This window comes from Bombina bombina, chromosome 3 (genome assembly GCF_027579735.1).
Source record: "Bombina bombina isolate aBomBom1 chromosome 3, aBomBom1.pri, whole genome shotgun sequence".
In the NCBI taxonomy this organism is placed as follows: Eukaryota; Metazoa; Chordata; class Amphibia; order Anura; family Bombinatoridae; genus Bombina; species Bombina bombina.
In genome coordinates, this window is record NC_069501.1 from 1154469526 (window position 1) to 1154485347 (window position 15822).

General features: G+C 39.4%; 2 protein-coding genes across 2 annotated transcripts in view; one reads left to right on the forward strand and one right to left on the reverse strand.

The window, feature by feature from the left end:
- Positions 1 to 15822, reverse strand: part of ELMOD1 (ELMO domain containing 1) — a 249110-nt gene that overhangs the window by 54617 nt on the left and 178671 nt on the right. The window contains exon 5 of the mRNA XM_053708562.1: positions 3258 to 3355. Within this exon, the coding sequence (XP_053564537.1) occupies positions 3258 to 3355 (98 nt within the window). The remainder of the gene's footprint in view (positions 1 to 3257; positions 3356 to 15822) is intronic.
- The window catches only part of ALKBH8 (alkB homolog 8, tRNA methyltransferase), a 532982-nt gene that overhangs the window by 23448 nt on the left and 493712 nt on the right, over positions 1 to 15822 (forward strand). The gene's annotated exons all lie outside the window — the stretch shown is intronic.

The following is a 15822-nucleotide window of genomic DNA, read 5'->3' on the forward strand; positions in this document are numbered from 1 at the left end:
ACCTTTTAATACAGGCATGAAAGCCTGTCACCAGGAAAATATACCATAAGATATGGCGCAAATATCTTTATTGGTGTGAATCTAAGAATTACTCATGGGGTAAGGTTAGGATTCCTAGGATATTGTCTTTTCTCCAAGAGGGTTTGGAAAAAGGACTATCAGCTAGTTCTTTAAAGGGACAGATTTCTGCTCTGTCTATTCTTTTGCACAAGCGTCTGGCAGAGGTTCCAGACGTTCAGGCATTTTGTCAGGCTTTGGTTAGAATTAAGCCTGTGTTTAAACCTGTTGCTCCCCCATGGAGCTTAAACTTGGTTCTTAAAGTTCTTCAAGGAGTTCCGTTTGAACCCCTTCATTCCATTGATATCAAACTTTTATCTTGGAAAGTTCTGTTTTTGATGGCTATTTCCTCGGCTCGTAGTGTCTGAGTTCTCGGCCTTACAATGTGATTCTCCTTATCTGATTTTCCATACAGATAAAGTAGTTCTGCGTACAAAACCTGGGTTTTTACCTAAGGTAGTTTCTAACAAGAATATCAATCAAGAGATTGTTGTTCCATCATTGTGTCCTAATCCTTCTTCAAAAAAGGAACGTCTGTTACATAATCTAGACGTAGTCCGTGCTTTAAAGTTTTACTTACAAGCGACTAAGGAGTTTCGTCAAACATCTTCCTTGTTTGTCATTTACTCTGGACAGAGGAGAGGTCAAAAGGCTTCGGCAACCTCTCTTTCTTTTTGACTTCGGAGCAAAATACGCTTAGCCTACAAGACTGCTGGACAGCAGCCCCCTGAAAGAATTACAGCTCATTCTACTAGAGCTGTGGCTTCCACCTGGGCCTTTAAAAATGAGGCTTCTGTTGAAAAGATTTGCAAAGCGGCGACTTGGTCTTCGCTTCATACCTTTTCAAAATTTTACAAATTTGATACTTTTGCTTCTTCGGAGGCTATTTTTGGGAGAAAGGTTCTACAGGCAGTGGTCCCTTCCGTTTAAGTACCTGCCTTGTCCCTCCCATCATCCGTGTACTTTAGCTTTGGTATTGGTATCCCACAAGTAATGGATGATCCGTGGACTGGATACACTTAACAAGAGAAAACATAATTTATGCTTACCTGATAAATTTATTTCTCTTGTAGTGTATCCAGTCCACGGCCCGCCCTGTCCTTTTAAGGCAGGTCTAAATTTTAATTAAACTACAGTCACCACTGCACCCTATGGTTTCTCCTTTCTCGGCTTGTTTCAGTCGAATGACTGGATATGGCAGTTAGGGGAAGAGCTATATAGCAGCTCTGCTGTGGGTGATCCTCTTGCAACTTCCTGTTGGGAAGGAGAATATCCCACAAGTAATGGATGATCCGTGGACTGGATACACTACTAGAGAAATAAATTTATCAGGTAGGCATAAATTATGTTTTCATGCATAGGCTCAAACAGAGCCTGCTGCAAAACTTTAAGAACAAGATTCAGACTCCAAGGAGGAGCCTTAGATCCGAACACAGGTCTGATCCTAATCAGAGCCTTAACAAAATACTGTACATCTGGAATCTCCGAGAGCCTCTTGTGCAGTAATTCAGACAGGGCCGAAATCTGTCCCCTCAGGGAACTGGCAGAAAGACCCTTCTCCAGTCCATCCTGGAGAAATGGTAGAATCCTGGCAATCTTAACCTTATACCAGGGAAATCCACGCACTTCACACCAGAATAAATAGGTTCTCCAGATCTTATGATAGATTCGATGAGTAACCTGCTTATGAGCTTAAATGAGAGTATCAATAACTCTCTCAGAAAAACCTCTCTTGGCTAGGACTAAGCGTTCAATATCCATGCAGTGAGCCTCAGAGAATCTAGATTTTGATGAACAAAAGGACCTTGTTCCAGCAGATCCCTGCGACAAGGTAATTTCTATGGAGGAAAAGATGACATCCCCACCAGATCCGCAAACCACATCCTTTGCGGCCATGATGGAGCAATCAGTATCACTGGCGGGAAAATGTAGATTAGACTGAACCTCCAAGGCACGGCTAATGCATCTATTAGCTCCGCCTGAGGATCCCTGAACCTCGACCCACATCTGGGTAGCTTGGTATTGAGACGAGACGCCATGAGATCTATCTCCGGCGTCCCCCACCTGCTGCATATCTCCACAAACACTTCGGGATGGAGAGACCATTCCCCTGGATGAAAGGACTGTCTGCTGAGAAAATCTGCTTCCCAGTTGTCCACACCCGGAATGTGCATTGCTGACAGTGAACAGCTGTGGGCCTCTGCCCACTCCAGAATCCGAGAAACTTCCCTCATTGCTAGGGAGCTTCTCATTCCCCCCTGATGGTTGATGTAAGCCACCAAGGTTTTATTGTTCTGGGACGAACCCAGAAGAGGCCAAGCCTTCAGAGCATTGAAGATTGCTTGAAGTTCCAGAATGTTGATTGGGAGGGAGCGTTCCTCCTGGGACCACAGGCCCTGTGCCTTCTTGGCACCCCAAACAGCTCCCCATACTGATAGACTCATGTCCGTAGTCACAATCTCCCAGGATAAACTTAGTAAGGATGTCCCTCGGGACAGATGATCTGGACAGAGACACCAAAAGAGCGATTCTCTCGACCTGTTGTCCAGGGAAATCTGTTGAGACAGATCCGAATGATCGCCATTCCACTGTCTCAGCATGCACAGTTGTAACGGTGTGAGATGGAACCTGGCAAAGGGAATTATGTCCATGCTGGACACCATGAGAAGATCACAAGAACTGCTGGTGCAATGATACGCTGTCGGCATTTATCGATGTGCGGCGGACATGGTTCGCTATAGCAGATCATGTCCGTCCGCACAATGATAAATGGACCCCAGGGACTTATATTAAGAAGGAAAGAAACATTTTGTGCAGCCACCAATCAGCAGCTGGCTCCCAGTAATGCATTGCTGATATTGAGCTTATTTAGGTAAGCTTTTTAACTAAGAATACTAAGAGCATAAAGCCAATTCGATAACAGAAGTAAATTGGAATGTTTTTTAAAATTACATGTTCTTTCTGAATCATGAAAGAAAAATTTTGGGTTTCATGTCCCTTTGAATTACCATATGCAATTAACACACTCATATTCAAACCTTCCTTGATCAATAACCTTAAAAAATATATTTTTCTATCCTTACAAAACAAATTGTAACATACAATCTAGAAAGAATATAAAGTGCCAAACCAAAAGCACAAATGCTATGCAAGTATTTGACAGAGCAGATAAATAATATATTACATTGAAAAAAGCTTACTGTGGATTTGTGTCAACGTTAACTTTTTTCAAAGTGATTATGTCTTCTATAGTTTTTTCTATTGCATCCGGATGAACTGTCACTGCAGATTGTAGTAGCTGAAAAAAAATACATTAGAAAAGAAGATTTTAGATAGCAATCTCCATAATTGTTTTTTAACACAATCTTTTGCTAGTATGATCCTATAAACTTTATCATTTGCATTATAATGTGTGTGTATGTAGCATCTTGCAAGGTTAAAGGGACACAGTACTGTAAAATGTTCTCCTATTAAGAGCCAGATTATAAGTGGAGTGCAAAATATTGCTTCTGCGAAAGCGATATTTGTGTTCCACTTAGTAATATCAGCGCATGTGAGGTCGCGTTCACATTGTACAGAGGCTATGCACTCACGAGAGAGCGCTTCCATATGCTCCAATGGCTCCAACTAGCACAGCGAAGGGGGTAAGTCACTCAGCGATGGGCAGCAGACTGTAAATGTATATATACAAATATATTTATGTGTTTATATGTGTATATACACATATTAACACATAAAAAATGTATATGTATATAAGCATATACATATATATTTACAGGGAACACACAGTTCCCATTGACCGCTATGTAAAGGCACTTTTCAGTGCCATTTTTTTTCCTAACACCCCACAACCGCCAACTTTAACCCCTCATAACTGCTTTTTGCAGTTATTTTTTAAAAAAGCATTCACCTAGATTACGAGTTTTGTGTTAGGAGTGGTTGCGGTGCTAACGAGAGCTCACCGCTCACTTACAGACAGCGCTGGTATTGCGGGTTTTTAGAAACCCGGCGTTAACCGCAAAAAAAGTGAGCGAAGAGCAAAATTTTGCTCCACATCTCACCTCAATACCAGCGCTGCTTACGTTAGCGGTGAGCTGGTAAAACGTGCTTGTGCACGATTTCCCCATAGGAATCAATGGGGGAAATAAAAGTTATGTCTACACCTAACACCCTAACATGAACCCCGAGTCTAAACACCACTAATATTACACTTATTCGGGTTTATTTTTATTTTACAGGCAACTTTGTATTTATTTTAACTAGGTACAATAGTATTTAAATAGTTATTAACTATTTAATAACTACTTAGTTAAAATAAAGACAAATTTACCTATAAAATAAAACTTAACCTAAGTTGCACTAACACCTAACACTTCACTATAATTAAATAAATTAACTAAATTAAATACAATTAATTACAATTAAACAAAATTATCTAAAGTACGAACCCCCCCCCACTAAATTACAGAAAATAATAAAATAATTACAAGATTTTTAAACTAATTACACCTACTCTAATCCCCCTAACAATAAACCAACCCTACTCTAAAACTCACCCAATCCCCCCTTAAAAAAACCTAACACTAACCATTTCAAGATCACCCTACCGTGAGACGTCTTCACCCAACCGGGCAGAAGTGGTCCTCCAGACGGGTAGAAGTCTTCATCCAAGCCAGGCAGAAGAGGTCCTCCAGACGTGCAGAAGTCTTCATCCAGACGACATCTTCTATCTTCATCCATCCATTCTATCAGCCAATCGGAATTAAGGTAGAAAAAATCCTATTGGCTGATCCAATCAGCCAATAGGATTAAGCTGGCATTCTATTGGCTGTTCCAATCAGCCAATAGAATGCGAGTTCAATCCTATTGGCTGATTGCATCAGCCAATAGGATTTTTTCTACCTTAATTCCGATTGGCTGATAGAATTCTATCAGCCAATTGGAATTGAAGGGACGCCATCTTGGATGACGTCACTTAAAGGTACCGTCATTTAGTAAGAAGACGTCGTCAGAAGAGGATGCTCCTCGTCGGATGTCTTGAAGATGGACCCGCTCCGCGCCGGATGGATGAATATAGAAGATGCCGTCTGGTTGAAGACTTCTGCCCGTCTGGAGGACCTCTTCTGCCCGGCTTGGATGAAGACTTCTGCCCGTCTGGAGGACCACTTCTGCCCGGTTGGGTGAAGACGTCTCACGGTAGGGTGATCTTCAAGGGGTTAGTGTTATGTTTTTTTAAGACGGGATTGCGTGGGTTTTAGAGTAGGGTTGGTTGTGTGGGTGGTGGGTTTTAATGTTGGGGGGGTATTTGTACTTTTTTTTACAGTTAAAAGAGCTGATTACTTTGGGGCAATGCCCCGCAAAAGGCCCTTTTAAGGGCTATTTGTAATTTAGTGTAGGGTAGGGCTTTTTTTATTTTGGGGGGCTTTTTTATTTTGTTAGGGGGATTAGAGAAGGTGTAATTAGTTATAATTTTATTATTTATAGTTGTCCGGTTCGGCAGATTAGGTGTTAAAATTTTTATTTTAGTGTTTGCTATGTGGGGGGCCTAGGTTTAGGGGTTAATAGGTAGTTTATGGGTGTTAGTGTACTTTTTAGCACTTTAATTAAGAGTTTTATGCTACGGCGTTGTAGTGTAAAACTCTTAACTACTGACTTTAAAATGCGGTACCTGGCTTGACAGGAGGGGGTCTACCGCTCACTTTTTGGCAGACTCGTAAAACCGGCGCAATTCAAGTCCCATTGAAAATATAGGATATGCAATTGACGTAAGTGGATTTGAGGTATTTCCGAGTATGGCCAAAAGAGTGAGCAGTACACCTGTACCTGCAAGACTCGTAATACCAGCGGGCGTTAAAAAGCAGCGTTAGGAAGGGCCAACGCTGCTTTTTAACCCTAACGCACAACTCGTAATCTAGACGAACATTCTTTAGTTTGGGGGCAATTGGTGGTTATTTTGAAAATTAACCAAAGGTCTGACCTCTGGTTAATTTTCTGAGCGCCAATTGCTACTGCGAGCTTGCGGTAGCAATAACCAGACACTTGTATTATTATTATTGGTTATTTGTAGAGCGCCAACAGATTCCGCAGCGCTATATGTAATGGCTGGTTATTTATCGTGCGCCCGTAAACGGGCAAATTTGACCATTTACAGGTGTGTGATAAATTAGCACTCTACTTGTAATCTAGCCCTTAATCTTTTAAGGCTGTTCTGACGTTTTATTCCGTACTAACCGCACATGGCTTTAGCGCTGTTAGGACGGAATAGAACGTCCTAGCCGTTTGGCTGTCCTGAAGCCAATGGCGCTTCCAGGATGTGATCACAGTCTGGAGGGCATGCCTAGCTTCATAGGGACGCCCCCCTGACCCGATCCCATCATTGAAATCTAGCAATCGCGTGCACAATCATGGAATTTCAATTAGTCATGAAAGGGTTAATATGTCCCCAGTGATCTATGCTAACTGTTGGTGTTGTTTACAAATAGCTGTTTACCATTATTTTGTGATTTGAAATAGCCACATTTGCCTGTTGAAATCACAATCTATCCTGAAAATATGAATACTGCTGTATTTTCTATTGAACAGCAAAATAAAAAGGAAGTGGCAACAAAAATCTAATTCCCATTGGGGAGTGAGAGAGAGCCCAGCCCATTTAAAAGGATGTTCATTCAGCTGCTTAGAATACAATGAACCCTTACCAGCTAGTTGCCTAAATAAATTGTCCCTTTAAGCTTCTTTTCATGCAAAAATACGCTTTCCCATGTTTATCGGCTTCTCTTTCATACACAACAGAAAGTTTTTGAGTAAAACGTCCCTTTAACACAGACCTTGCAACTTTGAAAGATATTTTCTAGAGTATACTAAATTGCATATCCACTGATTTAAAAGGACAGTCTAGGCCAAAATAAACTTTTATGATTCCGACAGAGCATGTCATTTTAAACAATTTTCCAATTTACTTTTATCACCAATTTTGCTTTGTTCTCTTGGTATTCTTAGTTGAAAGCTTAACCTAGGAGGTTCATATGCTAATTTCTTAGACCTTGAAGGCCACCTCTTTTCAGAATGCATTGTAACAGTTTTTCTCCACTAGAGGGTGTTAGTTCTTGTATTTCATATTGATAACACTGTGCTCGTGGAGGTGAAGTTATCTGGGAGCAGGCACTGATTGGCTAAACTGCAAGTCTGTCAAAAGAACTGAAATAAAGGGGCAGTTTGCAGAGGCTTAGATACAAGATAATCACAGAGGTTAAAAGTATATTAATATAACTGTGTTGGTTATGCAAAACCGGGAATGGGTAATAAAGGGATTATCTATCTTTTAAAACAATAAAAATTCTGGTGTAGACTGTCCCTTTAAGAAAAAGTTGTCTTATTAACCCCTTAACAGGGTGTCAGTGGGTTGCCTCTGTTCATGAGATGAATGCTGCGATCAGTATGCATCTCAAGCTGCTGCTGGAAGCCTGCATGTGAGTTTAGCCAGCAGCAGGTCAGGAACTGTCAAAAATTGACTACAACTTCCCTTTAAAAGTATTTCTGACTCATGTTGTGATGCTGATTGCGTTAAAGCATATTCATACTCCTACAGACACATGTGGGTTTTTATACAATAAGTAATGTTGAGTGAAGTAATTATGCTTTTTATGCTTGTGGGGATTATCGCTCTCCTGCAGTAAAGCTGGGGTGAGCCTCTCTGTCAGTTGTATCCCAAAATCAAAGTTTTAATTTAACCCTTTCATTAACAATATTTTAAGCAAGTTGAAATAGTGCTCTTTTATTTCGACGTAAAGGGACACTAAACCCAATTTTTTTTCTTTTATGATTCAGGTAGAGTGTGCAATTTTAAGCAACTTTCTAATTTACTCCTATTATCAATTTTTCTTTGTTCCCTTGCTATCCTTTATTTTAAAGGTAGGGATGTAAAGCTTAGGAGACGGCCCATTTTTTGGTTCAGAACCTGGGTTACGCTTGCTTATTGGTAGCTAAGTGTAGCCACCCATAAGCAAGCGCTATCCAGGGTGCTAAACCTAAAATGGACTGGCTCCTAAGCTTTACATTCCTGCTTTTTTATCTGAATCATGAAAGAAGAAAAAAATTGGGTTTAGTGTCCCTTTAATGCAAAACAAATAGATGGGGAGGGTAGGTGGATTTATTTTAGGCAAAAAGTAATTATAAGCACATAGTCTAGAGATTCTGCCATTTTCATCACATATTTATTCTCTTGAATGAATCCAGTGGTCTCCTACTGCACTTCAGTACTTGCCGTAGCTTATAGCCAGCAATCAATTTTAATTTCAGCATTGCTGCTCTCCCTTCTCTAAGCCACTTTACCATGTCAGCCCAGGCTAATCTTCTTTTCTCTTCTGTAAGGATGTTTGAGAAAATAATCTTGGAGGCTTAACACATTTTTCTACACAGTCGTGATTTAAAAAAAAAAAAAAAGCTTGGGAATTAACACAGGGTCTACAGAAAAAAAACAACAAAGTCTATATTCTCTGCTCAACAATAAAGAAGATCTGTGCAAAAAGAACAATAACAAGAGCAGAAGTAATATGAAGGGTCTGCAGAGATGCTGTCAGTAAATGTGCTGATTACAGGTTCAGCCTTTAGTAGTAAGAAGACACGGATTACCTTATAAGGTGGTACTACAGAATAATTTGTCATCAAGGATACAATTAGATCTATCAATAGAGGAGTAGTTTATTTAAGGGGATATGAAACCCACATTTTTTATTTTGTAATTCAAACAGAGCATAACATTTTTAAAATGTTTCCAATTTACTTCTATTATCAAATTTGCTTCATTCCCATGATATTCTTTGATGAAGAGATACCTAGGTATGGCATCTGGAGCACTACATGACATGAAATAGTACTTCCATCTAGTGCTCTTTCAAATAGAAAACTGCTGCTAAATAGTACTCCAGACATGGGAAGGCTCATGAGCTTATGTCCCTGCTTTTCAACAAAAGATACCAAGAGAACAAAGAAAAAAAATGAAAAAAGTTGCTTAAAATCACATGATATATCTGAATCATGAAAGAAAAATGTGGGGTTTCATATCTCTTTAATTGAATGCACTTGTAATAAATAGTATGAGTGTTTGCTGGTTTATAAATGTGGCTATTTTTTACTAGTGTAAAGGGATTATTATTATTATTGATTTTTAATTTTTTAAACTTAAAAGTGATGGTAAACTTTCCCCTTTGTATAAACAGATCCGGAATGTTAGTGATATTTTAGATGGAGTTTAATTAATCAGTTGTAATGAAGATGTGCAGTGCTATAACTTATTTTCTAATATAGCGTTTAAATTCTAATACCTCACTCTCCAGCCAACCAAAACTAATTTTTTTGTGAGCTAATGGGCTCAACTGTTCTCCATTCGGCACTCTGGCTACGGAACAAAATATGTTTCAGTGCCGTATGGCTAGAGCACCGATTGGAGAACAGTTGAACCCATTAGCTCACAAAAAAATAGGTATTAGAATTTCATTGCTATATTAAAAAATAAGTTAAAGTGCATCTTCATTACAACTAATGAATTAAACTCCATCTAAATTATTGCTAACATTCCGTATCTCTTTATACAAAGAGGAAAATTTACCATCACTTTAATTTGTTGAACAGTTACATAATAAATAAAAAAAAAGCCTTCAGGAATAATATTGATGTAAAAATATACAGCTCCTGCTCTGTATTGCATGCTAAACTGAAGTGCATGATACAAATTGTCAAGAAGAAAACCATATGTGCACTACTTCTGTCACAGCGTACAAGAATACTTAAACTCCATGATGGCGGCAGGGCTGGACTGGGAAATCAGACCAGCCCTGGAAATTTGTATAGACCGGCCCAGCCATGCCCCTCCAGCCCAGCCACGACCCCTCCAGCCCAGCCACGACACCTTCAGCCCAGCTCATACAAATTTTGAAACTTTCCAGAAATAATGCTGCAGACTCAGTATAAGTGCACTAAACAGCAAAGAATGTATTATTTGGATAAAATACAACTTAACATTCTGAAATCACTTAATTGAACAATACGGTGGATATGAAAGTGTTTTTTATAAAAAGTAGTATTGTAACCTAGGTATAACAATACACTAAATACCAACTATAATGTATTTTAACATATATAGTGATATACAACTATAATGTATTTTAATGATAGTGATATACAGTGATATACACAAATAGTGATATACAAACAAAATGTATTTTAATGATAGTGATATACAGTGATATACATATATAGTGATATGCAACCATAATATATTTTAATGATAGTGATATACAGTCTGGCCCTGAGCCCAACACCTGCTTTTGCAAAATTGCTCCAAGTAAAAACACTATGAATAAATATATCTCCACCATAATGAATATATGTAATATATATATAATCTCAAAATATATGAATATATCCACTATTTCTCCTGTGGAAGAGGTACTAGGTGGAATTGCTAGCTAGATTTATACAGTCAGCCATCCATTCACTCAAATATGACTTCTCTCAAACAAGCTATTCTGAGGAACCTTCAGTTTCATAATAGCATGCAGTCCCCTGGCCTGAGGAGTAAATTATTGAGAAGCTGCTATGACAAATACAATAAAATATGTCAGACTGTTTTATATAGCAAGGCATCTACACTTCATGCATATTACATATATTCATTGTGGTGGAGATATAAATTTATTCATAGTGTTTTTACTTGAAGCATTTTTGCAAAAGCAAGTGTTGGGCTACTACATTCTCTAGATTATCTAGAGAATTTAGCCCAACACCTGCTTTTGCAAAAATGCTCCAAGTAAAAACCACTATGAATAAATTTATATCTCCACCATAATTAATATCTGAATGAAGTGTAGATGCCATGCTTATATAAAACAGTCTGCAATATTTTGACACGGTCAGTATGTCTTCTACTGGACTACTTAACACAATAATAATAAAAAAAAATTAAACTACATACATGATGATCTTCAGACTACTTGAACCGAATGCTGTGCCTGTTGCCTCTGCTTGCCTGCTGCCCAAGTTGCCGCCATCTCTTCAGTTTAGTCACAGTGTCCCTCCCTGCTGCTCCCACTGTCCAGTGTCACACGTGACCCCACATGGCCTGCTTGAGCTCAGTGCTCAGTGACTCTGCAACGCAGCCGCTCCTAGGCTGAGGCTCCCTCCACTATGTCACGTGATGACGTGAGACGTGAGAGCATCAGTAAGTCAACTCACACAGCACTTGTCGACTTGTCGGGACATCACAAGCCGCCGGCCCGCCCCACCTGAACCGGCCCACATATGAGGATTCCTGAATCCTGAGTCCTCCGGCTCCTCCACCCTCTCCCTGGCGGCCCAGCCAGTGTGGCCCAGGCCCTGGTCCTCAGTGAGTGACACACACTGCTGTGACAGACAGACTGAGACTGAGCCTGTGACTGTGTGAGAGAATCAGTCACTGTCTGAGTGAAATTATGATGATACTAAGTTAGACTAGATTTGCTCTATAATTTGGCTAAGGGCTGGCTTTGCTTATATCGGTAAGGGCTAAGGTCTTAGGGTTAGCACCGGCGGCCGGTTAATTAACTTGCGGAGGCAGCGGAGAGGGGGTTAATGTAACTTATAAATAAGTTTAATAACAATTTTACTACACAGTGTGCTGCTGCAGCCTAAGTGGGGACTAAGTCAGTGTAACAGCAGGGACTGATTACCTGTCGGTGGCCGCAATATCGCAAATTTAGCGAGCAAAGCTACAATTGCAAAAATAGAATTTATACACAGCAGCAGCCAGCCCAGCTGAGCTGCCGGCCGGCGGCCCACCGGGATTTTTCCCGGTATCCCGACTGCCCAATCCGGCCCTGGATGGCGTCCCTGGATGGCGGCAGTGTGAAGATACAGAACTTCACTAACCAGCACTTTTGAATGTCAATAGGACTGGTTACCTCAATATCCATCCAAAGTAATTAACACTTCTTTTAATAAAGAATGCATATACTCTATTTTAAATAAATAAGTAGATTTGTCAGTGTCAATGTCTGAGGAAGGATCTTCTGTTTCAGATAGATCCTCATCAGAAGAGGATAAATTATTATGTTGTTGGTCATTTGAAATTTCATCAGCTAAATGAGAAGTTTTAAAAGACCTTTTACGTTTATTAGAAGGTGGAAATGCAGACAAAGCCTTCAGAATAGAATCAGAAACAAATTCTTTAAAATGTACAGGTATATCATGCACATTAGAAGTTGAAGGAACTGCAACTGGCAATGTACTATTACTGATGGAAACACTAACTGCATGTAAAAGTTTATCATGACAACTATTACAAATGACATTCGGTGGAATAATTTCTACAATTTTACAACAAATGCACTTAGCTTTGGTAAAACCGATGTCAGGCAGCAATGTTCCAGGAGAAACTTCTGAGACAGGATCAGAATGGGACATTTTGCACAATGTAAGAGAAAAAACAACATATAAAGCAAAATTATTTATTTCCTTATATGACAGTTTCAGGAATGGAAAAAAAATGCAATAGCATAGGCCTCTGAAAGCAAAAGGCAAACAAACAAGGGGTATTGAAATAATGAAAAAAGTTTGGCGCCAAGTATGACGCACAACGTAACGTAAACTCTTTTTGGCACCAAAAATGACCGGAAATGACACACTTGCGTCACTAATGACGCCGCCATGTGAAAGTTCTCGGCATCACGTATGACGCCGGAAATTACGAAGTTGCGTCATAAGCGTACTTTTTCGCGCCAAAATTTTTTTCGGGCCAAGAATGACGCAATAAAGTTTAGCATTTGACGCACCCGCGGGCCTAATACCCGCAATTGCAAGAAGTAGTCAATTGAAAAAAGACTAAACCCCAGGTAAGAAATACATTTCTTAAAAATGTTTACATTCCCAAATATGAAACTGACAGTCTGCAGAAGGAAATACATGAACCTGACTCATGGCAAATATAAGTACAATACATATATTTAGAACTTTATATAAATGCATAAAGTGCCAAACCATAGCTGAGAGTGTCTTAAGTAATGAAAACATACTTACCAAAAGACACCTATCCACATATAGCAGATAGCCAAACCAGTACTAACAGTTATTAGTAGAGGTAATGGTAAATTGAGAGTATATCGTCGATCTGAAAAGGGAGGTAGGAGATGAATCTCTACGACCGATAACAGAGAACCTATGAAATAGACCCCCGTTAGGGAAATCATCGTATTCAAATAAGTGATACTCCCTTCACGTCCCTCTGACATTCGCTGTACTCTGAGAGGAATCGTGCTTCAACAATGCTGAGAAGCGCATATCAACGTAGAAATCTTAGCACAAACTTACTTCACCACCTCCATAGGAGGCAAAGTTTGTAAAACTGAATTGTGGGTGTGGTGAGGGGTGTATTTATAGGCATTTTGAGGTTTGGAAAACTTTGCCCCTCCTGGTAGGATTGTATATCCCATATGTCACTAGCTCATGGACTCTTGCCAATTACATGAAAGAAATATCAACGTTCATCCTCAGTTTTTCACCTCCTTAGCTGCTGATGGACCTATAGCGCGTCCATTACACAGAATAGCAGGAGGGTTTCTATAATATAAGATCCCTTATGAATCTTTTTAAGCACTATTGAAACATATTAAGCTTATTTGTATCATATACACCTAGAATAAAGAGTGTATAGTACAATCAAACATAAGGGAGGGGTAATATTAAGTACAAGATTAATGTTAAGAGGTACAATTATCTGGTGGCATGAGAACACATGAAAGAGCGACTGTCTCTGATTAGTAATTTGTAGTAGACAAGATTAATATCCCGTCCAATGAATACAAAATATATACTGTGGGAACATTTTAGTAGAAACAACCATATTATCGCACCTAAGAAATGTATTGTCAGCCTCAGAAAAACAATATCCCTATTGGTCATTGTATTGTTCATATGCCGCATGCTATCAACCTACCTAGAGTACTTGGTACAAATATATGCTTCTTAAAGACAGAATACTTCATTTAAAAAGTGAAAGGGAAGGTTCCATTGAATCTACGTTCCTATGTTTATCAAATAAACCAAAACAAATTTTGGGGGGACAGACTAATATTTAGGAAGAACCTGGTTGCAGAAGGGTCAGAATTTTGAGACCAGATAGAGGCCAGTGTACCAGAATGTTCACTAAACTCCAGGGAGACCTATATAAGACACGTACCTTTAAGATTGCCCTAGAGATCTGTGGTGTAACTTTTTAAATGTAAGATGTTCTCTTAAGGCTATTCATATATGGTGTTTAGGTAACCCTCCCGGGGTAAGTCTATTTGATAGCAGATTAATTATCGTAGGTAAGCAGCTCCAGATCTACACACATATATAAATATGACCATGGTTGCAGAAGCCAGAAAACTCCAGATGGCAGGAGCGAAACTACAGGGGATGCAGATTTCGCAATAGCTATATATAAGCAGTGATTATACCATGCTTCTAAACAGCCTTTTATAGCATCTTTTTAATTATAGATCGATACTGCACTAGCTAATTCTCACTCAAGGGGGTTGGAAGTAACTACACCCAAACCTTCTAATTGGCTACAGTATTTATCTATGGTAATGTCCTTTTTGCATATTTGTTAATAAAGTGTTATATTTTAATTACCCATTGTTTATTGTAACCAGCAAATTACAGACCTTGTTACTACAGCATGGGGGGGCGGGGGGTAAACAGTGTCAGGCTATACAGTACCACTATATACAGTATGGGGGGGCTGGACCATGTCACATACTACTGTGGTCACTTTATAAAGTACTGGGGTGGGTAGAGTCAGGCCAGCCATCAGCAGATTACAGACTGTGTCACTGACTCACTATATACAGTACTGGTGGGTTAAACAGTGTCACTATATACAGTAATAGGGGGTCAGACCATCTCACAAACTGTGGGCCCAGGGTACCTCCTTTTGCAGACATGTAATCTGATTCACATTTTTTTTCTGTGGTAAATGTAAAAAAAAAAAAAAAAAAAAGATATGTATCAAATTCACTTTTTTTTGGGGCGGGGGCCTTCTTAGATTCTTGCACCTGGACCCTGAGATTTCTAGTTACGCTTTATATATGGTATTAGATTACCCTTATATGGTAGCATAGAATAAATATGGCTTTCCCAGCTGGGGAAGTATATAACTATGTTGTTACTTAGATAGATAAAACTATCTCTATACTGCTATTGTTTATCTTAATGTAAGTGGTCTAGGAGACGTTAATGTAGTTGTGCATATAGAATACCCCAAAGTACAACTATGTCAGTACATATGTGTTATCTTTACTAGGCTACCCCGGCCGCAGGTAGCCCAGCAAATCAGGTAAACAAGTATTGGAATGTCTCAGACCTCGCTCCACTTGTATTATGCATTAGCTCAAACATTGATTTACACACCCATAGAACCGCAGCATTTAGCATGGCTAATGGGTGTCTAGGGTATATGGAGAGAAATGCCTACCATACGTTCAGGGTTTAATATGAAGCATGGGAGCCATCTAGACCCGCATACCATGGACTTCACTCCTGCAGGGGGGCTCAAAATGTACCGGCTCAAAACAAAAACAAGCTATGGCCCCTGAAGTGTACCTTATACAACAGAAAACATGTAACCAACTATATAAACATCATGTATGTAAACATTATAAGAGTAATTACTGATTGCAGAATTATGCAGACAGGCAGATCATATATCATAGGACCTGAAGATAATCACGTTAACAGACTGCAAGAAATATA